This window comes from Tachysurus fulvidraco, chromosome 15 (genome assembly GCF_022655615.1).
Source record: "Tachysurus fulvidraco isolate hzauxx_2018 chromosome 15, HZAU_PFXX_2.0, whole genome shotgun sequence".
Classification (NCBI taxonomy): Eukaryota; Metazoa; Chordata; class Actinopteri; order Siluriformes; family Bagridae; genus Tachysurus; species Tachysurus fulvidraco.
In genome coordinates this window covers 14277142-14304672 of record NC_062532.1, presented here as the reverse complement: position 1 = coordinate 14304672, position 27531 = coordinate 14277142, and the positions used below count along the sequence as shown (strand labels likewise).

The window sequence follows — 27531 nt, the reverse complement described above, 5'->3', positions numbered from 1 at the left end:
TAAAGATGTATGGAAAACTGTCTGAAAACAGTGTGTTTGTGTAAAGTAAATACAAATAACATGGACTACAGTACATTCATGCAACCTGCAAAACAAGGTGTTTATTGCCAAATCTGGATTCTTCTTAATCTAATAAAAATCACCCACCCATTTGGTTCTGTTGACTCGATGTGACCTCTAGTGGACAAATCATGTTAGTGCATACCACTGCTTTTCATTTTAGGTGTAAAGAAAGCAAAAAGGCGAGAAAGTAGATGTGTTATGCAAGTCCAGAATTAATCATATGTTATTTATAAGGATGTATGAATTTTTTTTTTATTTTTTCATTTTTTCATTTTTTTTTTTTTTTTTTTTTTACAAATAATTGGCTGGTAACTGGCACAAATACAGGCTGGGCAACAGAAAGCATCAGTAACATTACATTTGTAAAATAGATTTCAGCCAGTAATTAAAGATGCTTACAAATGTATTAGATGTTAAGCTAAAATCTACCATCTTTCTATAGCATTATATCATGAAGTCTCTTTAATGGCATGAGAATGCAGGGAAAATATCAAACACTTAAAAACACATAGGCAGCTGTATTTTGATTTTGATTTCAGTTCCATATTTAAAGTCAGGAACTGAATTCATTATGTATTTCTTAGGATGAAAAAACATTGGGGGAAAAATTTAACCCTGGCTATTCAGAAATGCTAAATTTTTTTCTCTACATGTCCTTTTCCCCAATGTGTACTATAGTATACAATATGTGCATAGTCTATCTAAAGGCATTCCCAAATGGGGATGAAGTCTAGGGGGCATTTCAATGCCATAGGAGTTACTGGTAGAACTGGGATGGAATAAATTAACCCAGGCCTCCTAGTCTATTTATTTCACCTGTCCAAGGGTAAACCTGGCATTTTAAAAAGTGACATACTGTACTAAGAATTTATTCTGCATAGTCTAAAATGCTACAGACCTGAAGTTTAATAAAGTTTATAAGTTTATAAATTTAGTATATAATGACATTTATATATTTTAATGTCATACATTTTTAGATACTTTTAATAAGTGTTAAATATTTTTCTATATTTTTAACAAGTGTTAAATATTAGTGTAAGTAATTTAATTTCTTTATCCTTCACTTTATCCTGGTCCAAAACTCATACCATGAACAACGAATGTAAACATTAATATTAATGTTTGTAGACAAATAAGTCTATCTATCTATCTATCTATCTATCTATCTATCTATCTATCTATCTATCTATCTATCTATCTATCTATCTATTAGTTTATTTGTTTGTTTGTTTGTTTATTTATTTTACAACGTAACAAATAAAAAGCAGATCTACAAATCATGGAAACATACCGTGTATAGTAGGAACTTGTTAAAGTATGGCGATATTGTATTTTACTATATAGATATATAATATATATCCCACCTCCAGACCGGAACCTATTGATACACTCACCGACCAATAGGATAGCAGTAGTATTTTTCCGTATCCAATCATAGGCGACGCCCCGCCCCTCCCCGACACGAGCGTGGAGACTGGCTGTTGTCAGAAATCGGAGTGAAGAGAACTTTGGCAGTCCACCAACAATGTAGAGAAACTTTAACCATTTTCACGAGCAGGTTTGCGTGTATAAACTCGTGTAACAGTCGATTTAGTCATGTTGGATTAGATACAAACGGATATTCTTTAAAAAGGTAGTAACGATGTTGCTTTATGGTTATTTTAATAACAATAATAAAGTTAGTTGTTTAGGCTTTAGCTGTGATCACAAAAGAACTTAGCTGGTGTTAGCTAAGCGTTAAACAGCTAGCGTTAACGGCTCAGATCTCCGTCACATTTGTATACAAAACACCTTAGGAACCGATAGATGAAGCAAACCCAGTGATTAAAAAACTGGTAATTAGTAGTTTTAGCGAATAAACTGACATAAATACGCGACTCTCCTCTTCCTCCTCCTCCTCTTCCTCATCGTTGTGAGCTCGTGCGCTCGGGATGTCGTCTCGCGGCGGTCTGCAGCCTCTCCGAGCTACAGTCCCCTTTCAACTGCACAACAACAACAACAACACCACGAAAAACCCAACACAGAGATGGAGAGAGGCCAAATCAGGTATGCAGGATTCCTGCTTGTAAATAAAACTTGTGGATTTAAATGCCTGTTATTTAAGATCCTTGAGCCGGTGTTTTTTTATGTGCTTCATCTTCATCATGAATGTGCGTTGAAATATAACAGAAGTGTTTGTTATAAACACTTTGTTTTTAACGATTTGGTCATATATGTGCAAGAGCAAGAGAGATGCTGGAGGACATGAAAGAAGGGAGTGTCTGGGAATACTCATGACACACGCTTTCAGTTGGTGTTACAGTGTGATGTTTTGCAAACCCAGCATGCAACTGTGCAAAGCATTCACTGATCATTTCTTTATATATTCTCATTATGCATGTATTTTAATTCATGTTAGTATTTGCAAACAAACGAACTATGCACTTTAATAGAGCAAAGCAAAAAATCTTTCAGGTAGAGATCATATGAAGGCTATTTAAAGCCTGCTGACCTTGTTACAGTGAAAATGTCCAACTTTTCTCTGCAAGTACAGAGGCGTGTGATTCCCTTTAGCGGTAGTGTGTCGGTTTGCTTTTGCAACACTGTAGTTTGAGTCTATCAGGTGCTGGGTTTGCATTTTCTATGTTTGGCTATTAAGCCTGAGATCTCACTTCCCTTTGCATAGCAGTTCATAAAAACACAATGACGATAGAATGCTTTTAAGGTGTTTCTGCGTTTTGTGAATATCAAACAACTTTTTAGCTGCACTTGTGACATTGCCAGTGTAAAGCTGTTTATATTTATTTTGTTAGGTTTTGGATGGGGTTTTGCAAGCAGAACACATTGTATTAGCAGGTCTGAGTTCTTGTGGTTCTGCTCAGTTCAGAACGGAGCCGTGTGTGTGTGTGTAAGCAAAGTCCTTGTGCCAGGACATGTTTATTTTAGTAACCAACTTGCTATGCTTGCAGGGAGCAGCACTCAGGGGGGATGGGGCTAAGACAAGCCTAGTGGGACATTACACAGGGGGTTTGTGGTGTTTTGCAACATACAGAACACCGCACACACGCTTTACTTGGGGTTTAACATCTGCTGACAACGAGCAAGCTCTCAGCGGTTTGTCTTTAGCAGCACAATGAATATGGACAGCGTGACAGCGAGGGCTGGGGAAAAGCGCTGCTCTGATGGAGTCTCAAGACCACAGGGGTGGAGACAAACTTGTCATTCCATGTCCTAACACTGGGGACTAGACAACACCTGTCTCGCATATTGAAGCCTCTGTGTGCTACTAAACGATGTCAAAGACACGGTTGAACACGTCTTTAACCTTTACTGAACTTGGTGGTAAAAAAAAAAAAATTGTAATAGCTCAAACCAACGGCAGGTGCAGGTGGCCACAGAAAACAAAAATGTTTATTCACTAGATTTCCAGCTGTTTGATACAGCGCACACTCTTAATTTTCTTAAATTCATGCTGTCAGTCTAACATAAGAGATTTATCCTTTATAAGCTATAAGTACCATTATAGGCTATAAGCAAATTTGCATGCAAATTTCAGATACGTCCCAAATATATTTAATTATATAATGTTTATTTAGAATAAATGTGTGATTTAGAATTAAACGAATAATTATTTACCAGATGTTACTCAGTTCTGGAAGTCAGAGCCACATTACATAGTACTTTTAAGTAGATGGCCGAGCAGAATAAAGTCTTCTGCGTTCAGGTTTTTTTTTTTTTGTTTTTTTTTGCATGTGCTAATGTTTTTCGTATTTTCTCTTGCATTAGTTAAAATTACTTTAGCACAAGAATAGGCAACACTTTTTCCTTTGCCATATGATACTGAAAGGTTGAGTATGAGCTAATATTATTGATACCCATCTAATATCGTTTTCTGTAAAAACTACTAGGCGTATTTTTTTTTTTTACACAGTTAAATTCTTTCACATGAAATTCATGTACACTATGATTACTCTGATCAGCCATAACATTAAAAGTGTCACAGGCGATGTAAATAACATTATCTCGTTACAATGGCACCTGTCAGCAAGTGAACAGTCAGTTCTTAAAGATGTGTAGATTTAAGGAAAATGGGCAGATGTGAGGATCTGAGGGATTTTAACAAGGGCCAAATTGTGGTGACTAGATATCTGGGTCAAAGCATCTCCAAAACAGCAGGTCTTGTGGGGTGTTCCTGGTGTTCAGTATTCGTGCCTACCAAAAGTGTCTAAGGAAGGAAGACTCGGTGACCCAGCGACAGGGTCATGGTCATCGCTGCATGTGGAGAGTGCAAGCTACCCAACAGGTCTGAACCTACAGAAGAGTTACTGTAGCACAAATCGCACAAAAAATTCATTCTTGCTATGACAGGAAGAGGCATTTTTCTGGATGCTTAGTGTTTTGCAGATGCCTGTGTTTGGAGCTGTGTAGACTGGACAGATTGTCCATCCTGTCATCTGTACACTGAAATAAACACCTACAGTGGAGATGTGAGGCAAAGTTCTGCTCATAATCCTTGGATCCAGACATTTATGTGGATGTTCTTTAGACACGTACCACTTACCTAAACATTGTTGCAGACCAAGTTTCACCCCTTCATGGCCACATTACTCCTAAATGCACTGGCCTCATTCAGCAGGATAATGCACACTGACACACTGCAAAAACTGTACAGGAATGGTTTGAGGAACATGACAAAGAATCGAAGGTGTTGTCTTGGCCTCTAGGTCCCCAATGCGATCGAGTATCTGTGCGATTTGCTGGACAGGAGTCCAATCCTCAGAAGTCCCACACCACAACAATCAAGTCTCTTTTTATTCAAATATTTCCAGTTTAAACACATTTCATTCCAAGTCCAATACTAATATTTGGCATTTGTTACAGGATTTGATATTTGATGTTTCCTGTGATATCTGCTGCACTGTTATTGCTGGTATTGGCCAGACAATGATATTGGCATTGAATTGGTGCTATCTCTCTGACTGAGTCATAACATGTAGACTTTCTGCCTCCTTGCTACAGCAATACAGGAGACACCAGAAAACTCAGTAACCAGTAACTTTCTGCTTTTTCACATCTGTCCGACAAACAGGAAAAGACACAGGACATTAAGCACACATCATTCTATTAGCAACTACATTCACTTTGCATGGACTTTGATTAAACTTTGACCTGTGACTTCCTTCTTGGCTTTTTGAGCCAGTAGATACCAGTCGGTGCTGCTGCAACTAGATCAGCCACAAACCAGGACCACTTCTGCTTTTCGTGTTAATGTTTGTGCAGGACGCTTCAAATATTTGACATGTTTGAGTTTAGCTTTTTGAACAAAGTCGTCTTTTTTTCCCCAAGGGCTCAATAAGTATATACATAATTCATATCTCATCATTTGAAATGTATTAAGTTATTAGTCAATTCATTCTGTTATCCTGCACGTAACAGGTTCGTCATCATTACCACCGCCTGAGCCGACTGACTGATGAAATCATTTGTACTGCTCTGTACATACAAGTTAAATCTACTCTGACTACTCTGAAAATGAGGCACTTGTTGTTCACCAAATGTTCTTTTGTCATCCACAAAATATTTAGTGCAATTTCATTCTGAAGCCTCTGTATGAACCATGATTACAGTCACATGCTTCTCATTCCACAGTGAGAATTTGTTGTCAAATTGCAGTTCATTACCTGTCATGCACTGTACCGCACTGTCTTTCCAGTTGAAACCAAGACAAAGGCTCGTCCCCCAAAGCCGACGCTGAGACGGACGCTTTCCCTGGACACGTTAGTGGGACCTTACCTGCAGGGCCAGTGGCCCAAACAGCCCGAGAGCCAGAGTGTAACCTGCGTCAATGACAAAGCCACACAGGTACAGCGTTCACATAGACATCAAATTTGGAGTTAGTTTCAGTCTCATATGAAAATCCTAAAAGTTTACTAAAGTTCTTACTGTAGATTTAGTTGGTTAAGAATTCCAGCAATTTTCTGGAACAGTTTTATGCTTTTCCCCTCAGATTTCCCAAATATCTGAGCATATATTGTCTGCAGTGGTTGGAAGTTTGCACATTTAATAACGGCACTCTAGTGAACTCATTAGAAGTAGGGAATAAAGCAAGGGCAGGTACACTGTTGTGGGTAAATATGATGTGGGAAAAAGAAAAGCTGATGCAGTCAGTTTCTGTAAACCTGTTTCTGATTCTATACCCTAGCACGTCAACAACGAGTACAGCTTCGTGCTGATTGAAAGATTGTGACATTATACTTTTATCCATTTAAAGTAACAGTTTTGTCTTTCCAGTTTCAGAAAACGTAGTTACCGTGTTACAAAATCCCCACAGCGGCGGGTTTCCCTGTGTTTTACGTTTCTCTGTGTAAGAGGTTGCTATAGGAACAACAATGTATGCAAACTAGTGCATTAAATAAATCTGTGAAATGAAGAAACTGAATCAACACCTCCTGACCGTTCACAATCAAATATTCAGCAGATATGTAGGCCGAAAGTGCATTATTATAGGACACGGTGAGGTGTCTTAAGGCCTGCTAGCCCTTGCTATTTATGATGTTAGGCTAACAGTTATAAATGTACAGATCAGAGAAGACAGGTCTGTAGTTTCTGCTGTGTGCAAGAACAGTGGTTTCCTCTCACTTTACCTCCTGCTGCATGCAATTGTTCATATAGAAAGCAGCAATCGTCCTTGCAACGTCACAGAGAGCACAGAGTTCTGTCCAGCCTTCCGGCTGGTACTTTTCCGTTTCTTTCATTATTTTTGTTTTTATGATTTTAAATGTCATTGAGTTTTGTCATATATTTTAATATAATTATTATTTATCTATCATTTAGATAAAAAAAAAATATTGACAAACATTTTTAATTTTGCCCATAAAATGAACACATCATCTATCACTGATTTCACATGAGGTGAACGTACGTGAGAGTATTCATTCATTGGGTCTGATTTACGCTCATAATGCAGTTAATGCACCAAACAAGCCAGGGATTATGGAATCGGTTGGGGTTTGGGAGCCTTCAGATCGTTTGGCTCGCCTGTAAAATTGCTGTGAAAAGGATAACTTGGATAAAAGCTTAATAAATGTGGTCCTAACGGGCCTTGGATCAAATCTCAACATGTGCTGCTTTAAAAGAAACATTCCCCATATGGCCAGAGGGCAGGCCGTTTGATTTATGAGGCAAGAAGATTGCTTATACACCAGAGCCCTGTGCTTTTTCAAGCTAAGATTTGATGGTGGAGGGATTTGTGTGAAATATCAGCTTGGCAGGGAAGTCACGTTATATAAACTTGAACTTGGATGGCCATTTAGAAAGGCACTGTCTTTCAGAATTTGTTCTATTGTACTGTAACTCTTTATATTCAGTTTGGTACAAATGTGATGGATTGTTTTTTTTTTTTTTCTTTTCGTTTTTCTCATACAGGTAAGCATGTATAAATCATACGGAGGCTGAAGATGCAGTCATTGTCATTGATTGTTTAAACAATTTCTTTAATTTAACTGATGACGTTTTCTACATTGTCAGCCCAGAAGACAAAATACTGTAACAAATGAGATATTCCTGAGTTATTGTTTGGGTTTGTGCACAAACTCCACCCGAAAACTGCCTCATAAAGTCAAATCCACTCACCCCTCTGAAACTTTACCCTCGTCATGCTGTTCTCTGCATCTCGCTCAGATACTGTGGTTCTGTTTATAGCTGCTGACCTGTGATCCTGTTCTCCTTATTTCATTAAGGGTTGGATTGATGTTGAAAGGCGGGGGGGTTGAGTCTAAATTTAAAATGAGTGTTACACAGGAAGGGGGTTTGGCACATGACATTCTCCTGTGCGTCCCACCTCCGGTTTCCTGATCCACATATAAGCAAGAGGTGCAGCATCAGTGGCAAGTGTCCCCTTTGTGACATGGTAAATTTATAGATCGCCTATGACAGCATGTCATGACTTCATCGTGAAGCGCCGTGAAACATTCCTACTCCCGTATCAGAGAAAGACAGAAATGAGAATGTGAGCGAGAGAGAGAGGGAGAGAGTGAATATCCATGCAGCAAGCTAGTACACATCATCTACAGGCTCTGACACACACTCGCACCCAGAGGAAGCGTGATGCAGCTGTTGCAGGGTGACACTCATGTCGGTAAAGCTAAACGGTCGCTACACTAAAGGCTTTCTGCAATACTCTCATCCTACCACTTCCTCTCAACAAACCAAAGGCCTGAGGTGTCATGGCGGTATGTTTGTGTGAGCGTGCCTGTGTTTTTGTTTGAGCGTGCCTGTGTTTTTGTTTGAGCGCGCCTGTGTTTGTGTGCGCGCGCCTGTGTTTGTGTGCGCGCGCCTGTGTTTGTGTGCGCGCGCCTGTGTTTGTGTGCGCGCGCCTGTGTTTGTGTGCGAGCGCGCCTGTGTTTGTGTGCGAGCGCGCCTGTGTTTGTGTGCGAGCGCGCCTGTGTTTGTGTGCGAGCGCGCCTGTGTTTGTGTGCGCGCGCGCCTGTGTTGGGTGCGCGCGCGCCTGTGTTGGGTGCGCGCGCGCCTGTGTTGGGTGCGCGCGCGCCTGTGTTTGTGTGTGCGCGCGCGCCTGTGTTTGTGTGTGCATGTGTTTGTGTGTGCCCTCATGTGCATGCTGGGGTTTAAAATGGGTCTAAATCCATAAGGGTGATCCACCACACAGATATGGATTTGAGAAAGAAATGGTACAGTAGGTTAACTTAGCGTCAAGCATACATTGTTTTTTGTTTCTCTCTTAGCATTTAGGCAGCTGTGTGAGTGTGTCACAGGTGCGTAGCAGGTGTGTTACTTGTTCTTTGTATGATATTCAAATAGAGTCAGTGAGGTAAGGAAACCTCTTTCACTTCCATCCAAAGCTGTAAGATTCTTAACTGCCGGATGCTTTAATGTGATCTGGTGCATCGCAATGCAAGATACACAATAAAAGCAGGATTAGTCATGTCGTGTACAGTACTCAACAACTCGCCCAGAACGAAGTCAAGGTTGCACTGAAAAGGTTCACTCCGAGATCTAATTGCTGCCTTATTTTGGACCTGCTTTAGCAATAAAAATGACTTTTGCTTGTGTTCCAGGAGTTTTTTTTAATTAACGTGCTGAAAATCTCATTATTATGTCCTACACGGTTGATCATGCATGAAAAACCTTCTACTGTTTCTCTCCTTCGTAGACCCCCAGTTCGTGGACAGAGGAAACGCGGGGGAGAAGAGGTGGGGTGGGGCACAAGCGCTCGGCATCATGGGGCAGTGCCGAGCACCTCAGAGAGGTCAGTGAGAATCATTTTGGTTTCTTGTGATTCCTTCATTTTCTATCCATTTTATTCCTAGCCTGTCACCAGGGTGTAAAATTGTTAGGAAATTAATTACATTTGACAAATGAAAACCTTCAAGTGTAAATTGTCTTACAAGCTTACAGTTATTCCATTTTTTCCACTTAACTGATGAAATCTGTGTTAAAAACATATGACACAATGGATAATAAGGGGTCACTAGTCCGAGGCAGGGCTCTGTAGTAAATTAAGGCTAATGAGATGCTTACATTGAGATGTGTTTGTGTGAGGAAATTCAATTAAAAGTGGCCAGAGAACTGCAAAATCTGAAGAACTGCCAGAGAACCTTCTGATGGCAGACATTTGGAGCTCATCTGAGTAACATTTTTTCTAACAATGTTGCAGAAGCTATCCATCTATTATAAGCGATACGTTCTACTTGGGTCCAAAGTGCTGGCTTGATAGAGTAAAGTAAACTATTGTAAGAAATTGTACGAGTTTCATGATGTTTGTTTGTGGCTTTGATTAAAGAAAAATGATCATTTTATAATCTGATTGTCGTGGGGTCCTGTACTTTGATATGATTAAGTGAATAAAGGAAAATATCACGGTAAACTGGCTAGGGGAAAAAGAATCCAGACACATGACAAACAATCGGAAGCATACAAAAATGGGCAAAATATCTCCAGAGCTCCTTAAGGGTAAAATGCTAGATCTGCTGAATGCTGTACTGCAGAACTCACGTTGCTTGTTTTCTCATGAAGAGTGTATTTGTACATTGTGTGGCCTAGATGATGGATTGCTGTTAAACTTTTAACAAAAGGTTCAACTTGAACTTGGACTCTTTTAAAGGTCTCGATCTCTGTGGAGTGTAGCATATTCACTCTGGCATTTCAAATATCTACTATCTCATATTTCTCTGTGACAGGTCGCTAAGCTGAGGCACTCATTACAGAAGCGCTCCAGACATGCGCCTCCCTCCACTGGCTACGAGCGTCTTCATCAGCCCTCACCTACTATCCATACACACATGCCTGGAGCCACACAGGTAAAAATACACACCTCATACACACAGCATTTAAAAGTTGCACAGTTGTCTGTGTCTCTCTGTGTGAGTCTCTGTGTGAGTCTCTGTGTGTCTCTGTCTGTCTGTGTCTGTGTCTGTGTGTGTGTGTGTGTGTGTGTGTGTGTGTGTGTGTGTGTGTGTGTGTGTGTGTGTGCGTGTGCGTGTGCGCGTGTGTGCATGCCTATTAGCTGCTGGTTAATATACAGAGTGAGGAATGTTAGTCAGGGGATTGTGCGTCAGGTGGGTTTGTAAGTGTTCTGGCGTTCACACCAGTTTCACATTGATGTAGCAACAGAGTTGTAAATAGAGCCGGTTTTATTTTAGGAGGTGGTGTCACAGAGCTACAGTGATTGACACTTCACACACTGTACACACTCACTCACATACAGACGCACAGAAAGTTAACACCATTACATAACACTACCATTCCAGTAGTATTAAAGGTGCGGTTTGTAAAGTGTGGTTGTGTAATTAACACATGATTTAAAAGATACAGTGATATTGCTGTGCTGTGCAGAAGATCATGTTGTTTCTTCACTCCAAAATTCTATTTACATATCTTTTTTTTCCAGCCCATAAGTGTCTCCCTCTACAGTTCAGACCTGTTCTGTGCTGCTCCTTTATTTTATTAAAAAGTCAAATAATAAAAAAGCGTGTATATTTGTAATAGGGATGCAACAATACAGTTAGCCCACGGTTCAATACATACCTCGGTTTTTAACCACGGTTTTCGGTTTGGTTCGGTTCTGATGGCTTAACACATAAAAGTGTTTTTTGTTATTCTATGCTTAGGCAATAGGAACATTTAAGAGGTTAAGAAGAAATAAATAAAAACGATTTTTTGCGATACTCCTTTATTTTACTTAAAAGCAAAGAAAAGTCCACTGGTTCCTAGTGTTTTGTATAATATAAACATTTTTTATTTTAAAATTAACACTGACATCTCAGCTGCTGGTAGCCCATGTACAAACTGGGAAACACATAAATTCCTAAATTTTGAAAATAAACATACATGTGATGTTAGTAAACATAAATTGACCCTTTTCAAATAAACATACTTAAATAAATAAACCATCTTAATTAAACTTAACAGTACTCCAGTACAGTATCCTTCATTCAGAATGTAAAGTATCCTTCAGCTTTTCATTTCCCAATCCGACATGCAGTGAACAGTTACAGTGAAGTAACTCACGGTTGCCCGCGAGGTCCAACCATCTGTAGTCAGAGCAAGGCTCTGTGCTTGAGCCAATTCGTACACAATACTGTTGCATGTCTTTTCATAGAGGTCGGGAATTATCTCGATGCTGAAAAAAGTGCGAGTTTTTATAAGATGACAAAAGCCCGCATTTCCAATCACCGAAAACGGCTGCAAATCTTTGGCAATGAACACCCCCACTGCCTTTGTTATTTTCATCAGTGTTGTATAAAGTATTAGAAAGCAAAGATCAACTCTGGTAATAAGAATAGTGACATTTCACTGCTTTTGGTTGCCGCCATTATAGATACCTGTAAATGCCTCCAGCTCTGACTGCGCGTGCACGCTGCGCGTACCTGTGCGTCTCCGTACAGCGTGCGGAGCTGCGTAATACAATCTAGGAGCAGTGATTCGCCAAACCTCCCTTATTGCAGTCGCTCACATTTATTCTGATTTTATTTTGTAGTAAAAAATAACAAAGATGCTTAGGGGAAATATAACGGAGTAAAAGTATACATTTTATCTAGGAAATGTAGTGGAGTAAAAGTGAAAGTTGACATAAATTTAAATAGCGAAGTAAAGTACAGATACGTGAAATTAGTACTTAAGTACAGTAACAAAGTATTTTTACTACGTTACATTACAACACTGATTTTCATGTGTCTCTCGGAACCAGTTGGGTATGTATGCTGGAAGGATTCAGCGAGGGACTGTTGTTTTTTGGAGGACTTTATTACCTGCTCTGCTATCCTGCATTCAGACATTGATATTGCTGGGTGATGGCGCCGCGGATGTGCAATCATATTGGAAGTGTTTCAGTTTGAGTAGGCTACACGTGTAAAACAATGCTTGCAGACAGTCATTTTTTTTTTGTTTACCGTTTTTTCTTCCTCTGCGTTATACTCAACAGCAAAACCGAAATGTCTCCACACCACAGATTTAAAAGACGCCGGCGCCTCCTCGTATTGTAGCCTCGCTTCATCACCGCTCGCCATGTTAAAGTGTGGAATGAAGGTTTAACGCCCCCTAACTTTAGAGCATAGTGATTGAACATTTACTCACTGGGAGGAGTTTCCTCATCTCAGCTCGTAGACATACAGGCACACACAAACAGTCAATTCGGAGAGAATGAAAAGCACATTAATTATTTAAACGTAAAACCGAAAAAAACGCAATTCACAAGCACGTATTGAACCGTGGATGTCGTACCGAACGGTTCAATATTATATTGAGAATTGTGGCATCCCTAATTTGTAAGATATTTAGTACAATATATGTGTCCAAAAATGTAAGATATGTAGTAAAATGAAGGCTTTTCAGTGCTCGTCACAGCAAAGGGATTGCAAAAAAGTTTTAATTTATACTTATTCGTGTGTGTGTGTGTGTGTGTGTAGACCATCCCTCTGTTGCCTCTAAGTAGACTGGCTCCCAGACTGAGGCGCAGTGTAGAGGGGCTTAACCTGGAGCTGGAGGGGGTCTTTGTGTCTGAAACAGCAGAACAACAGCTTAAGGTCAGACATTATGTACACATGATTAAGCATCAGCCATGTTATCTTTAATATTAAACATATATAGAGACATAATACATGCACATCCTTAAAACTGCTGTAAACTATATTAGATAACATGTTTCTAGGGTATATGTTTAACTTCAAGGAACATATCAAGATATATTTACGGATTAAAGCCATGTTTCTTTTGTGAAACTCCATTGTGGCTACTATATAACTGTGTGTGTCTGTGTGTGTGTGCGTGTGTGTATTTACTGATCAGATTTTGGATGTACCAGATGGTCACAGAGCCCCGGTTCCAGTGCAGAGGTGCAGTAGTGGCTCTCAGAGTGACCTTTCCCCTGGTCTCCTCACCCCCTCACAGTCACCCTGCCCTGAATCTGGTACGTCCACTGACGGGTTGTTGACACGATTCGATCGGATGGGGAGGCCAAAAATCTGTTGCTCCATTTCTTACGCTGTGACCTGTAGCTGACAGCATTATGTTGAGGCAGTTTGAGATTTTTGATTAATGTTGTACTATCGAGCATGTGGGTTCTCTAATGTGGCTGATTCTGAGTGTTCAGATTCTGAAAATGCTTTTCTAAATGTGCCTAGTTTTTTGGCTTTAAATGTACAGCACCATTTTGTAAAAAACTGATTAGGAGCGTGTTGCGTATTAGCTCCGGTTATGACCTGAAATACAGATTATTAGCGGGCGACATGCTATCCGGACAATGATGAGGTGCTTTACCAGCTTGTTATGCAAACCAGTTAAGTAATTTTGCAAATGTTAATGCTTAATAAAACTCTGCAACCTAGCCAGTGGCCTTCTGACAGTTACTGTTAGTTATAGCAGAAATTCAGAGGGGGTGGTGCTTGCAGGAGGGTTTTTTTTTCCTATTTGCATATTCATACATGTTAATATGCACTGGCATTCTAAATGTGAGTAGAGTTTTTATATTTTTATTTGTGATCATTTTAATTGCAATGCTTTAGGGCAATTAACCAAGCAGTTTTTGCACCCTCCTTGTGCGTTAGGTATGGTAGTGTGTGGGCCACTGGATCCCTCTCCTTCTCCTCCTCTATATGTGATTGACGCACCGTCCTCATCCCCCCTCCCCAACAAGACCTACGCTTTCCAGAGAGAGCCTCCAGAAGGCTGTGAGAGAGTGCGTGTGTGTGAGGAAGCCTTGTGAGTACATCACTCTTTCTCTTTTTCTCTAACATGCTTTTTCCATGCTTTCAAGGGCTCACACTGTCACTACTTCTTTTGTTCTTCCTGTGTAGCACCTAAAATGTCCAAATTAACCACACGGTTAGACAGGTGCATCAGACATAAAGGAGGAAAAGCACAATACGCCATTCTCTTTAGGCCAACATAAGCAGAATATTAATATAAACCATCCAAAAACTGCTGCTAAACGTCAGCAAATTATATACAAACATTCATGTTCAGTAAACCGCCTGGTCAAGGTCATGGTGGATCTAGAGCTTATCCCAGTAACATGAAGGAATGAGGCAGGAAACACACACCACTAATGTGTGCAGTTTACTTTAACCAGAGTGCACCTGCTTTGAACAGCTATGACAGGAACACTGTGGGAATATTACACAAGCTAATCAGTGGAAATATAAAGAGGCCGTTGTTAAGGCAAACAGTGGGCATACAAGATTCAACAGCGGATATTAAAATTCCACACAGCCCTGTTACAATGACAGGATGTTAAAAAGTATCAGTAAGATAAATCATGTCAGATCTTTAAGATTCTTCACTATAATGACTGAATACTGTATTATAAGCAAACAAGCAGTTTGTTTTTCACTTGAATTTTGATGATCATATTAAAGGTGTAAAAAGACGTGATTGAGCTTAATCTCTGCAACATTAACACGACTGTGTTGATTTTTTATTTATTTTTATGTCCATTGTACATCATAAACTTTTTTTAGTTTTTTTTTCCACAACTAATATTACCGACACTATTTAATTATATCTGCTACATTTCTTGTTTTTTGCACTTTGCTATATGAGTATCTGAGAAACTCTGACTGACAATGTATTATATTTATTTTCAATATAAAATTAAATCAGTGATACTTCTACTCGACCAACAAATCACCTCCACTTTTTTCTTTGCCCTCTCTCTAGTTCTCCATGCCACGGTGATCCCCCTGCTCAGCCTTCCTGCCCCGACCCAAACAAAGTGAACTTTACTCCTCACGGGGGCTCAGCCTTCTGCCCTGTTAGTCTTCTGAAGCCTCTTCTCCCTTCAATGGACTTGCTGTTTCGTGGCCTGTCAGTCTCACCTGTGACTGGCTGCACGGGACAAAACCCCTGTATGACAACCGCAAATCCAGGGAGCGAATACCTGCCCCTCCCCGACTCTACCCCCTCCTCCATTTAAAATCATGGAAGATTTGAGATTGCAAAAAAGGAGGAAGTAGTAACCAAAAGATCAGAAGATTGGTCTGTTTTGTACGATCTCATCATAGAACTGACCAAGTAATGGCTTACCAGTAGAGGTAGCAAGCACTAAGTGTTTACTCTGTTAGACTACAGGAAAGACAACCTCTCACCAAAAGACAGTAAAATAAGAGCTCTGTCACACTCAGGACAAACCTTCATATTTCATTCGTAAACAAACTCTTGAACCATAAGGGAAACTACCAAATGTGCATGCAATGCTGAATATTCTCTGCTCTACTGTTTCTCAGTTTAAATAATGGCTTTTTCCCTTCATCTGCTTGTCCAATAAGGTTTAGTGGATTTTGAACATGCACCTACAGAGCATACAGAGACTCCTAGTGATGTCAGCGTTAATTCAAATGAAAGCCATTACACGTATCATAATGCCTTTTTCAATATAGAAGTCCATTTTGCTCCACTTGGCCCTTTTGTACTCGACTTTGGAGTAGACAACTGACAAGATCCCCACAATGGGTTCATTTATTTTAGTCCTTTATATTTGTTTTACACAACACAGCTGACAATCCTATTATTATTATTCAAAGTCACCCCTGAGCTTTTCAGCTTCACAGTTTCACTTAGCAAACTGTCAACATCAGCCTGTATGGTTGACCAGTTAGGTTTACGTTTACTAAATGATGTGAAAATGTTTTGATTGAGTATTCACGTGGATTAATGAGCGTTTTTCATACAAGGACATATTTGATATTAACCAGAAAGAGCAGATGTACATGGATTTGAATGAAAAGCTTTCTACGTAGTGTTAACCTGAGAAAACAAAATGCTTTCAGTTCAAATTTGAAAGTAGAAAAAGGCACTGATACCCTTTTTTTAACTGTATTTTTGATATGTAGAAAGAATATTTTTGTTGGTTTGTCTATTTTCCAGTTATGAAAAACTCTTTCTCTTGTACATTTATCAAGGTAAATATCTACATTAGAATGTAGCAAGTACAAGTGTGTTTGTATTATAGCACTAAACGTTCAGTGGAAATTCAGTATTGTGTTCATTACGTGAATGAGTGTGTGTGAGCGAGAGTATGTGTGAGCGAGTGTGAGTTCACACAAAGTAGCAGTGCAAACGTCTTTGCACATTTTAGACCTTTGTTTTGTTTTATATCAAAGTAGTGCCTTTTTTTTTTTTTTTTTTTTTTACTTAGAACTTGTCATCATCCCAGATCTCAGGGTAGTTTTGTTTGGATTTGGTTCCGTTCTGAATTTCAGGTCAGACGATGTGCTGTGTGAAGTCACATGTAAATGAATGGTTATCAGGGTGTTTTCTTCATAAAGGGTCTTTTGCATCTTTATTTTTTGTTCTCTAAAAAAGGTGCTTTGTTAAGTTGCATCTTAGGTTTACATAATTTCTCTTTATTTGTTATTGTTTGTGACATGCAGTAAATCAACAATGTCTTTTCTTCCCAGATTGGACTGCGGCAAAAAAAAAATGTTTGCTTGTACTATTTTCAATTTATGCCATTTTTTTTGGATGACATAAAAGAGTCAAATGACGCAAAACGTTTGTTGCTTTTATTGTAATAAATATGAATCTTTGCCGACTGCCGGTTCGAACACACAGGTAATAACTTGTTTACACGGAACTCCGATTACTTTTCAAGACACGTGTAGTTTTGCGGTGCGACTTTTAAGTTACGCCCATCTCTTTAATCCCTGCACTGCTATTCGCTAGAGCCGGTAGTCCCGTGTGATGTGTTGGACCAATCACAAAGCTCCACATGCAAAGACGTAAAAATTCAAAGCGCACTCTGTCTTGAAAGACCCTCTTAATTTCCAAACAGTCGCCTTAATCAGATGCCTGATTTAAAATAACAACAACGTTACAAAAAAAAAAGTTTAAAACGCGTTTTGCTTTTTAAAAAAATAAAATACTACGTTTGTGTAGCTTTATAAAACAGGGACGACTTAAAGAGCTGTCGATCAGTTTGTTGTGTTTTATTTAAAGGCGTTAATGAGTCACTAAATGATTGTTTTCAAGATTAGTGATGTTTAACCAGAAGCTCTAAATTACCAGGGAATATTCAATAACTGAGTGTTTTAGGAGTTAAAATACTAACATTGCTCCAGTATAATAATACTGTTCAGAGTGTTTATTTATGTGTTATTGTGTTTGGGACACACGCAGAGGATCAGGCGGCTGTTTCAGGCACCTGACAGCAGCATCGCAGGTCTTTCAGCTCAACATCACAACACCAGAGCGTCAAAAATACCGCTAGAAGTCGGATTGTGATGTTTTAGTTTATGTACTTTTTTTTTGTTAGACTTATTATTATTATTATTATTATTTGGAAACATGATCAGAAATCTTTTATAAGACCCGGCTGACTTTCAAAATAATAATAATAATAAAAAATAAAAAATATATGTGTGTATATATACATATATCTATTTTTTTATTTAAATATCCTGAAATCCAGGATCGATAGAAGCATACAGCCTTGAGGGATACCGTAGCGCGTCATCATTGACGGGCTCGTGCCAGCCGGTAGAGTGGAGCGGGACGTGGGCTCGCTGTCTGCGGTGAGCGGCTCTGGCTCGGTGTCGGTGTCTATACCTGTATTAACGCTGTTCAAAGACAGCATGGTTGCGGGAAAAGGCGTCGTGAAAGCCTCGCTCTGGCAGAACGAACGTGTGCGCTTCTTCGTCTGCTTTTTCGGAGTGTTCGTGTGTTACTTTTACTACGGAATCCTCCAGGAGACCATGTGAGTACACGAGCTGCTCAGTAAACATCCCATAATAATATACATACAGTGTGTGTGTACGTCTGCAGGTTGTAACGGAGACTAAACTGGTGTGTGACACTTTTTTTTTTTCACAGTACAGTAAACTATTCTAAATATATCACGATTTCACGGTATGTTAAACAATACAGTGGGTGGAGGGGGAAAACACCTGTTTATATCGTTGTATAAAACTAAAGTGCGTGTGTAAAATAAATATAAAGTTATATTGTGAGTACATCTGACCATCAAACCCATGAGTAGGTCTTACTATAGAACTGTTGCCTATAGAAGTCATTATATATATATATATATATATATATATATATATATATATATATATATATATATATATCATACGAGATGAAGGGGAAGCAGTGTGTTGTCTTTGCCACAGATCACATGCACTCTACCTTTACTCTTCCATCTGTATTTGATGCAACAAATCCCTCTATATTTGCTCACATCTAGTTGAGTTGTTGTATGTGTGAAAGCCCCTTTACATCATCACGGTGTGGTTTCAACCCTGAGCACAGGTTTTCCCCCAAATTTCCTTTTGCAGATGAATGAAAACTTCTATCTGTTTGTTTGTCTGTCTGTCCGTCCATCCACACATCCCGTCCACACGTCCTATCCAACCCTCTTATACATCAGTCCATGTGTTTACATATATGAGACACACAGCCATGGTGCTGTAAGGCCTCAGGTTAAAAAAAATACACACAGAAACACAAAAAATCCAGTAGTTTGTTATTGTACATGATTCATAACTATACATAGCAGAGAAAAATAAAGTGATTATAAGACAAGGTTAAACAACTCGTTACAAGTTCAAAACCACAGCCCATAATTATAAATACTAGAGTGCTTCAGCTTCGTTTCCCATAAATAGTTTGTTTTCATTAAATTCATGTAATGTATGCAAAACCACACTAACCACCACCCCACAGCTGTTACCCAGTTTCTACAGTCAGAAATCCTAATCCTCTGGAGTAAATGTGTTGTGGCAGACGAGCTTGTAGCACATTCAAATAAATGTGTGTGTATTCGTGTAAGAGAGAGAGACATCTCAAGTCACTTGACTGTGAACATGCTGTATACAGTGTCCTCTGAAAGTATTGGAATACCAAGGGCAACTCTTTTAGCTTACACACTGAAGACATTTGGGTTTGAAATCAAAAGATGAATATGAATTCTGATGGACCTGTAATTCTACTTTGAAAAATATTTGCATTCAAACAATCAATCAGAGAATAGTGAATTATGTGAATGGCAGGTATTTCTTGTTATGTGGGACTAGTTTTTTGAACAATGAATACCTACTTTTAGTTGTAGCCCTGGGATTGGCCTGTGAAGAATGCATTGTTGTTAAAAAGCATAAACAACAATAAAGCCTAGAGCTGTTTTTGTGTGGGTCATTTGAACAGAGTGGGACAGTGTGGGACATTCAATCAGAACAGAGGGAAATGTTTTGAAGGTATCAAAATCCACCAACTGTAGACGATTCAGAGGTCAGAAACGTAGAGGCCTTTAATAGAAAGGAAGAGTGTCATACTAGCTTGACCAATGAGCTTGTTTTGGCACAGATTTTGACTTTCTCCACACTTTGGGCTTGGGCTTGTATGTCTGTTCTGGAAAAGACATCATATTTACATTTCAGTAAATATTGATCTTCAGACAGTATTCTATCTTTAACATATCTAAATAAGTGTGATGGTTAATGGATTTGCACCATTTGATGAGCCCAGCTTAACACTACTTTGTCCTTATTGTCAATTTAACAACAACCGAGGGTATGCCTGTGTGATGTTTATTATTGTAGGACTTGTGAGCTCTTATTTCGTGGGCTCTCTAGTGACTTTACCCTGTATTAGTGTGTTGAAGAGGTAGGAGCGCTCATTCTATAACTGTAACTTCATCCCACAATGCCTCTGTTGTACTTCAGAACACGAGGAGACTACAGCCAGGGGGAGAAAAAGGAAAGGTTTCACTATGCCACTACACTCGTGTTCATCCAGTGTATCATCAATGCTCTTTTTGCCCGAATCTGTAAGTCTGTCCCTCATATCACTCTTCATTTCCCAGTCTCTTTAACTTTTCTTGTCACTCATTTTTTTCTACGTTTATTTCATCTTCACATAGTGATCCAGTTTTTCGAGGGCTCCAGGCCGGACCACACACGGAGCTGGCTCTATGCAGTGTGTGCTCTGTCCTATCTGGGAGCCATGGTGTCCAGCAACTCTTCTCTGCTTTATGTCAACTACCCCACCCAGGTCAGAGCACACATCTTCTCTATCTCTCTTTTTCCTCTACTAGTAGGAGGTCCATCCAGATGTTTTTATAGAAATTTGTGGATTTGTGCAAAAGAAACAAAGAAGAAAGTTTCAGTATCTAAAGAGTAGTTAGCCATCAACACATGATGAATGTGACTTGAGTATGTGGAAACCTGACCTGAAATCAGAGAATAGTGAATTATGTGAATGGCAGGTATTTCTTGGTACAGGTCACAACCTGTAGGTGGTTCTTTTCCAAACTGTTGCTGTTTTAAACTGTTGTTTTATGCTGTAGCATTACAGTTTCCCTACAGTTCCAAGTAGCTCAAACCTTCCAGCAGTAACTTGTACAGAAAATGAAAACCATGAGGTTATGTTGTGTCAAGGTTGGAGTGGAAATACTCGAGTGTCCTCCACAGAGCCCTGACCTCGACCCCACTGAACACGCTTGTGATGAAGACATAACCAGAACCTGTCCTCACTGATGCTCTTGTGCCTGAATGAGCACAAATCCCCACAGAAACACTCCAAAATCTAATGGAAAGACTTCCCAGAAAAGGGAGGATTAAATAGGATGTTCAGAAAGCACATATATATGGTTATAGCAATAGTTTTATGGTCAAGTGTCCATAAGCATTGGGATGTATATCATTGGGATGTAAAGTGTAGAACATATAAAATATATTAGTTAGTTTGTAAGTAAATTTATTTTTAACAACCAATTATATCTGTGCATTAACATATTAATGTTTTGTGTTTTTTTCCCTAGGTTTTAGGGAAATCATGTAAACCTATCCCAGGTAAAAATAAAAAGGCTAAATATCTTATCTTTAGATATACTGTATATATTTTTAGATTATTTATTTGGGTTTTTTTTTACCTTTTTTTTTTTTTTACTTGTCCGTGTTTGTGCCTTGGTTCCACAGTCATGATCCTCGGTGTGACCATTCTGAGGAAGAAGTACCCAATGGCCAAGTATCTGTGTGTGCTTCTGATTGTCAGTGGTGTGGCACTTTTCCTCTACAAACCCAAAAAAGGCTCCACCTCTACAGATGAACATGTGTTTGGCTTTGGAGAGATGCTGCTGGTTAGTTCCTATCTTTTTTTTCCCCCATGTTCCTTTTTCCATCTCGCAGCATGTTTACAGTCTAACTGGTTATCTAAAATATCTGAATAATCTCTTAAATTAAACACCTTAATAAGAATAGAACAAACTCAGTGAGGGAGGTGAACTTTCTATCTGATCGAAAGAAACGGTGTGACAAAAGCAGCCCGAGCTCAGGAACACAGTAGAATCAGGGAGCGATTGCACCTGAGCGTTATCGAGAGCAGCACCTTAATTAAATGGAAATGAAAAAGCCAGAAAGAAAATAGCCGTCTGCTTCATAAACTTGGGCTGCTTTCCAGCTTTGTTAATCTGTATAGCAACAGGCTCACGCTCGCTCTCTCTCTCTCACTCACACTCTCTCTCTCTCTCTCTCTCTCTCACACACACACTCTCTCTCTCACTCACTCTCTCACACACACACACACACACACACACTCTTAGTTCACTGTTAGTGAAAATAAAAACAACTTGTTAATATACTCAGCCCAGATATCCATCAGGTGTGCCTTGTTAATTTGCTTATTCCCAAACCCTTCCTGTGGAATCACTCCCACATGCCACAGGTGTATAATGTTTTATTTCCCAGTGCAGTTGCCTTACTAATTTGGAAGGAGGCATTAATGAATTTTCTGTAGCATCATGATAGGCTTATATTAATGCACTGTTCTCACACATGATTGTTTCTATAGTAACAGCTCCTTCACAGGGATTTGTATGGTGGACAATCTACATTTATGTGGTATTTGATTAAAAATAAACATGTAAATGTTGCTCTTGTAAAGCTTTACTTAAGAAGAGGAACCTCGAGGTTCAGCAAACTTATAACGGTCATTGGTTTGAGAGGAGAAGGATTTATTTATTTTTTGAGCAACATGAGTGTGATGAGTAATAAAGGGAAGTAAGTTATTTTGCAGACATTTATTTAAATGTCACCTTAATTATAAATGGTTAAAAATGTTGACATGGCATTCAATAATATATTTATAAATTGTAAACATTCAAAACTGTTAGCTAAAATAATAATAATGGCCATGTCAGTGTATTTGTGTGCGTTCACACTAGAAATAATTTTCTGTGTGTGTGTGTATACATTTGTGTCACAGTTCGTGAGTATTCAGATACTGAAATCACTATCCACGTTTTCACCATGTCCTAAAACCGTCTATGTCAGTATTTTGATCAGAATGTGAGACTTGGCAGAGACAGTAACTAATGAACTACGGCTCATCTTGTGCTTTCTTTTGGATGCAGCTCCTCTCCCTGACTCTGGATGGTCTGACAGGTGTAGCTCAGGATCACATGAGGGGTCGTTTCCAGACAGGAGCCAATCACATGATGCTGAATGTGAATCTGTGGTCAACACTGATATTGGGTTTGGGTATGTCCTTTTCATACAGCAGATAAGCGAGGCATATTGTAATATTTAACAGACTTCAGACCCACATAGTGCTGCCAAACTGTAATTTTGGTCTCTTTTTTCATTATAATTCCTGTTTAAACATTGTCATTGTACTACGCGTCTTATCTCGATTCATACTTTTAGTGTATTGGCAGCAGTAAAAAGTTTTTTTTACTTGACACAAATTCTAGTCACCCTTTATGCTTTTCTGCTTATTCATCAGCTTCAGCAGGTGATATTTACAAGCACACGGTAGCTTCCATGATACTGTACTCAAGGATGAAAGTCTTGGAACGCGTAGCTTAGTAAAACCTTTCTCAGACCATCTGCTCTCCTGATCAGATACACATCTGTTGTGAATGGACGCAAGAGAAATCACATCAGTTGTTTTTTGTGCATGATCTGTGTTCTGACAAAACAGCCAGCTGTAAATTGTTTTATTTATTTATTTACATGTACATGTGTACATGCACAAGAAAAACATCTGAATAAAAAAAAAATATTCAGTTCAACTTTTATGTTATGATTAAATTTGTCTCCAGATGCCATCCTCATCATAAAGATGAAAAAGATTAGTCATCTGTCATGCATGAAGCTTTAAACAGCAGTGAATCTGTGTAGCAGATAGGGTTGGGAACCGAGAACCGGTTCTGTTTTTTAACAGGAACCGGAACTGCGCGGAATTTTTAAGTTTCGGTTCCAAACGCGATTCCGATGCGATGACAGGCAAAGCACTGGGAGCGGTCACTTTAAATAGAAGTCTAAAAAAAGTCTAAAGTTTGGATTCATTTCCAAAGCTACAACATTGAAGCAAATTTACCCCCTCTGAGAGGGTTTTCTCCACAGCTGGAGATACAATAAGCCAGGAAAGGTCTTGTCTTCTCCCAGAGAAAGGAGACATGTTCATTTTTCTTCAGAAAAATTGCTAACTGTTTTGCTAAGTTGTAATTCTGGATGATAAATTTGATGTTGGATTTATTTAAATTTAAATTGATATGAATTGAAATGCTCTGTTTAAAATATTTAAAGAGTGATTAATAAACACAAATGGAATTTTAAGTATTGGGCATTATTTTTCACATTTCTTTTATTATGGAATCGGAACCAGAACCAGGAATCGTAAGGCAGAACTGGAACCGGAATCGGAAAATTTCTTTTGATACCCAACCCTAGTAGCAGAAGCAGATTTTTGTCCCTGTCATTCTTAGCAGTGCTCAGCAGGGGGAGCTGGAGTTCCAGTGTAGCTTTAGTAGTGCTGTGTTTTTCTCCAGTCCGTGTTAAAGACAGCTGGTCAGACTCGGATGAGTCCAAGCAGCATCTGTTCAACCGAGTTCTTGTTTTTAATCTTTCAGCGCTGCACACTCTACATAATCTCATGACTCACTCTCGGTGGAACCATGAGACAGATTATTTTTTCTTTTTTACAATGTATGAAAATATGCCAGAGAAGAAAACAACTGCTTTATTTATTAGTCCATGTCTGTAAGATTTCTTGTGTGCTTATCGAGTTTCTCTGATTTGCTCGGTTTCCTAGCTGTGTTGTGGACCGGTGAGGTGTGGGAGTTTCTAAGCTTTGCTGATCGCTACCCCAGTGTCATCTACAACATTTTGCTCTTTGGTTTCACCAGTGCTCTGGGACAGGTAAGACACAAGATTACACACACCTGCCCCACATAAATCTCTCTCATATTACTTTGTGTATTGTTTCAGTAACAGTGCTGTCCTCCCCTTCCTCTATCAGACCTTCATCTTTATGACAGTTGTGTATTTCGGGCCCCTCACCTGCTCCATCGTCACAACAACAAGGAAGTTCTTCACCATCCTGGGCTCGGTGCTGTTGTTTGGGAATGTCATCACACCCTTGCAGTGGCTTGGGACTGTTCTTGTTTTCCTGGGTGAGTGTACTCTTATTACTCCCCCTTTTCCCCTTACTACTTAATGTACTTAATTAATTAATTTATTTATCTATCTATCTATTTATTTTTTATGAGGAATCTTTTGATATTGTTAAATATAGCCATGTTACCTAGTTAACTACAGACAAGGGAAAAGCCTGTGTGTCAGTCTTGCTCTGGGGAAACAGATAGACGGAGCGGTTTTTGTTTACCAGTCTCCGTGACTCATCCCTGAGTCATGGCAAAGTCAGACAAAGTTATTCAGACAGATTACTTTTATTCTGTGGTGAAACATTTCTATCCTGCTGGGAGACGTTCAGATTGACCACACGCCCAGGCACAAGGCACGAGGACGCAACCAACACTGACCTCGCCATCATCACAACAATAATATCTGTTGGAAAAATAGAGCTTATCATTCCAGTACAGTTCATAATTGAAATCAGACCCTTTATTTTACTAAATTATTTTCTTTTTCTTTATTAGTTGCCACAAGTAGAGTTCTTGTAAAGATTTCAAGCGTAGCTCATATGAACACTCGCTGAGTCTTGAAAGTTTGAAGTTTTTAATACATAGTAAAAAAACAAAAAACAATTGCTTGATGAAAGAATAAAACGTCTTGAAACGTCTCACTCCGAATGCAAACCCTTCCTCTTTTCCTGTCATACTAAGGTTTAATGTCCTGTATTTGCATAGCATGATTTGATGGGCTCTCATTTTAGGACACAGTAACTACCTGTCTGTTGTGTGTTTAGAATTCAGCGCTCCCTGTTTTTCAGAGGAATGCAACAGTTTTCTATTCTTTCAGTTTCTTTATATTGTGTAAATGTGACGAAAATTCTGTGCATCATTTGATCATATAAGATAGCACAGACCTAAGAAGGAAGATCACAGCCTCTCTGTTTCTGTCTCACAGGTCTCGGCTTGGACGCCAAGTTTGGCAAAACACCCAAGAAGACAACACACTAAAGCACAAAGAAAACATGTGTGTAAGCATGTACTGTACTCATGGACAGAAAACTTGAAACGGCTAATCTGAAAAACATAATGTAATTATTTTTATGCTTTTTTTTTCACCAACGAATGGCTGAAAAAGAGGTTGACTGGATAGTAATAGATGGTAGAAAAAAAAGAAACTAAAACCATCTGTCAAAATACCACACACTACTTTTTTTTTTTTTTAACTATACTTCCAGGGAGTTTAGAGGGCATTGAGCATGATAAGATTAGATTTTACACACTTCAGACAGCAATTCAAATCCAGCTCCATTTGTTAGCATCAGTTTTACTCTGAATCAAGCCAGACGACTCTTCTGTGGTTCTTTGTTTTTTAAATGTATAATGCACATTCATGTGTATATTTAAGTGTGTTAGGTCTGTCACTCCTTCTGAAATGTACATCTTTAATGTTCACCTTGTCCACTGCATCTAAGCCATATCAGATTTACTCTGATGTACAACGGAAATTCTTTCATGTAAAACATGACTTTTTTTTTTTAATTTATGTTCCTGTCTAGTGTCTTGTTTACTATGGGAGTAAATGAACATTGTCTCTTCCACACGTTTCTGAGAAATAATAGAATAATTTGACTTGAAAAATAATTAGGTTTTAGTGTCTTTTTGACCAGTTGGAAATGTACTGAATATTTAACTAAAAGGGAAAATCAGCCAGACTATCGGGGGTGTGATGACCAGCTGTTGTATGTGAACATTGTGTTCGAGTCTGCCAGCGAAGCCGTGTTGTCCGTCTGTCCATCAAGGGGTTGGTGTGGGGGGGAATACAGCCAGATGGCATTAAACTTATTTTGGACATGAATAAATCCACCATCTTTGTCTTTACTCCATGTCCAGATTTTACTGTACAGTACTTAACAGATTGTCTTGTCAAGTTTGATGATTTCTTTTTCGTAGACTTGTCAGTGTGATTGCAGATGAGTATTGCTTTAAACCAGGTCAAACACCCCTTGTGGGAGAAACCCTTTCTAGCCACTTCTCCTATTCCTGACATTGCTGTTTGCTTCTTGCTTGCTTAACCAGGACTCGCTGCAACGAAAGGTTAATGCTCAATTCAGAGAAGAAAATGAAATTGCAGAGAAACAAACACGAGTGGGTGTCAGGGAAGGTAATCTGATTAAAAGAGTCAGTGGAGGAAAACAGGCAGAGCAACAAAACCCCTGCTCTGCTCTTTTCTCACTCCAGCATAAAGGCTACAACCTCGGGTCATAAACAGAATTTGTTTTTAGAGCCATGTAACGTCTTCAGAAAGGAGCAGGGTAAAAATAATACTAAACAGTGTACAAGTGATCTACAAAGATTCAGTTAACTCTAGAATTAATTAATACCTTATTAATATTGCTGTGAAAAATATGGAGAGAATATGGAAAGAAATCCAATCTTAGAATGAACACTTGCTATTATTTTTTTCCATACACAGCTTTTAATATTATGTGCAACATTTCTTTGGCAACATAAAACAGAACAGATTTTTTTCAGAGCAAGGCATCTGAGCTCAGTCCTTAATACAGAATTTCTTTAAGTGAGGAAGATCCAACCATGACCCAGTTGTAGCTTCTCTGCAGTGAATGCCAGAC

The 27531-nt window shown here is 39.0% G+C and overlaps 2 protein-coding genes across 2 annotated transcripts; both read left to right on the top strand.

Moving 5' to 3' along the window:
* The first annotated feature begins 1546 nt into the window (after positions 1–1546).
* fam117aa (family with sequence similarity 117 member Aa) lies at positions 1547–17045 on the top strand. The gene is made up of 9 exons (XM_027141664.2): positions 1547–1696; positions 1981–2109; positions 5756–5904; positions 9212–9307; positions 10239–10358; positions 12966–13082; positions 13345–13465; positions 14103–14256; positions 15214–17045. The coding sequence occupies exons 2-9, from the start codon at positions 1995–1997 to the stop codon at positions 15467–15469; spliced, it is 1128 nt and encodes a 375-aa protein (XP_026997465.1). The 5' UTR covers positions 1547–1696; positions 1981–1994; the 3' UTR covers positions 15470–17045.
* Positions 17046–17724: 679 nt separating this feature from the next.
* Positions 17725–26497, top strand: slc35b1 (solute carrier family 35 member B1). Its single transcript, XM_027141744.2, has 9 exons — positions 17725–18247; positions 20211–20314; positions 20408–20538; positions 21308–21338; positions 21465–21625; positions 22898–23024; positions 24580–24686; positions 24787–24940; positions 25857–26497. Exons 1-9 carry the CDS (start codon positions 18126–18128, stop codon positions 25907–25909), a joined length of 990 nt encoding a protein of 329 aa, XP_026997545.1. The 5' UTR covers positions 17725–18125; the 3' UTR covers positions 25910–26497.
* The last annotated feature ends 1034 nt before the right edge of the window (positions 26498–27531 follow it).

Excerpts from the sequence above, each read along its gene's own strand:
- fam117aa (XM_027141664.2), top strand. The coding sequence starts at position 1,995 with ATGTCGTCTCGCGGCGGTCTGCAGCCTCTCCGAGCTACAGTCCCCTTT. Across the intron at positions 13,083-13,344 it reads CAGCAGAACAACAGCTTAAG|ATTTTGGATGTACCAGATGG; the intron begins GTCAGACATTAT and ends TTTACTGATCAG. Across the intron at positions 13,466-14,102 it reads GTCACCCTGCCCTGAATCTG|GTATGGTAGTGTGTGGGCCA; the intron begins GTACGTCCACTG and ends CTTGTGCGTTAG.
- slc35b1 (XM_027141744.2), top strand. The coding sequence starts at position 18,126 with ATGGTTGCGGGAAAAGGCGTCGTGAAAGCCTCGCTCTGGCAGAACGAA. Across the intron at positions 20,315-20,407 it reads TGCTCTTTTTGCCCGAATCT|TGATCCAGTTTTTCGAGGGC; the intron begins GTAAGTCTGTCC and ends ATCTTCACATAG. Across the intron at positions 20,539-21,307 it reads ATGTCAACTACCCCACCCAG|GTTTTAGGGAAATCATGTAA; the intron begins GTCAGAGCACAC and ends TTTTTTCCCTAG.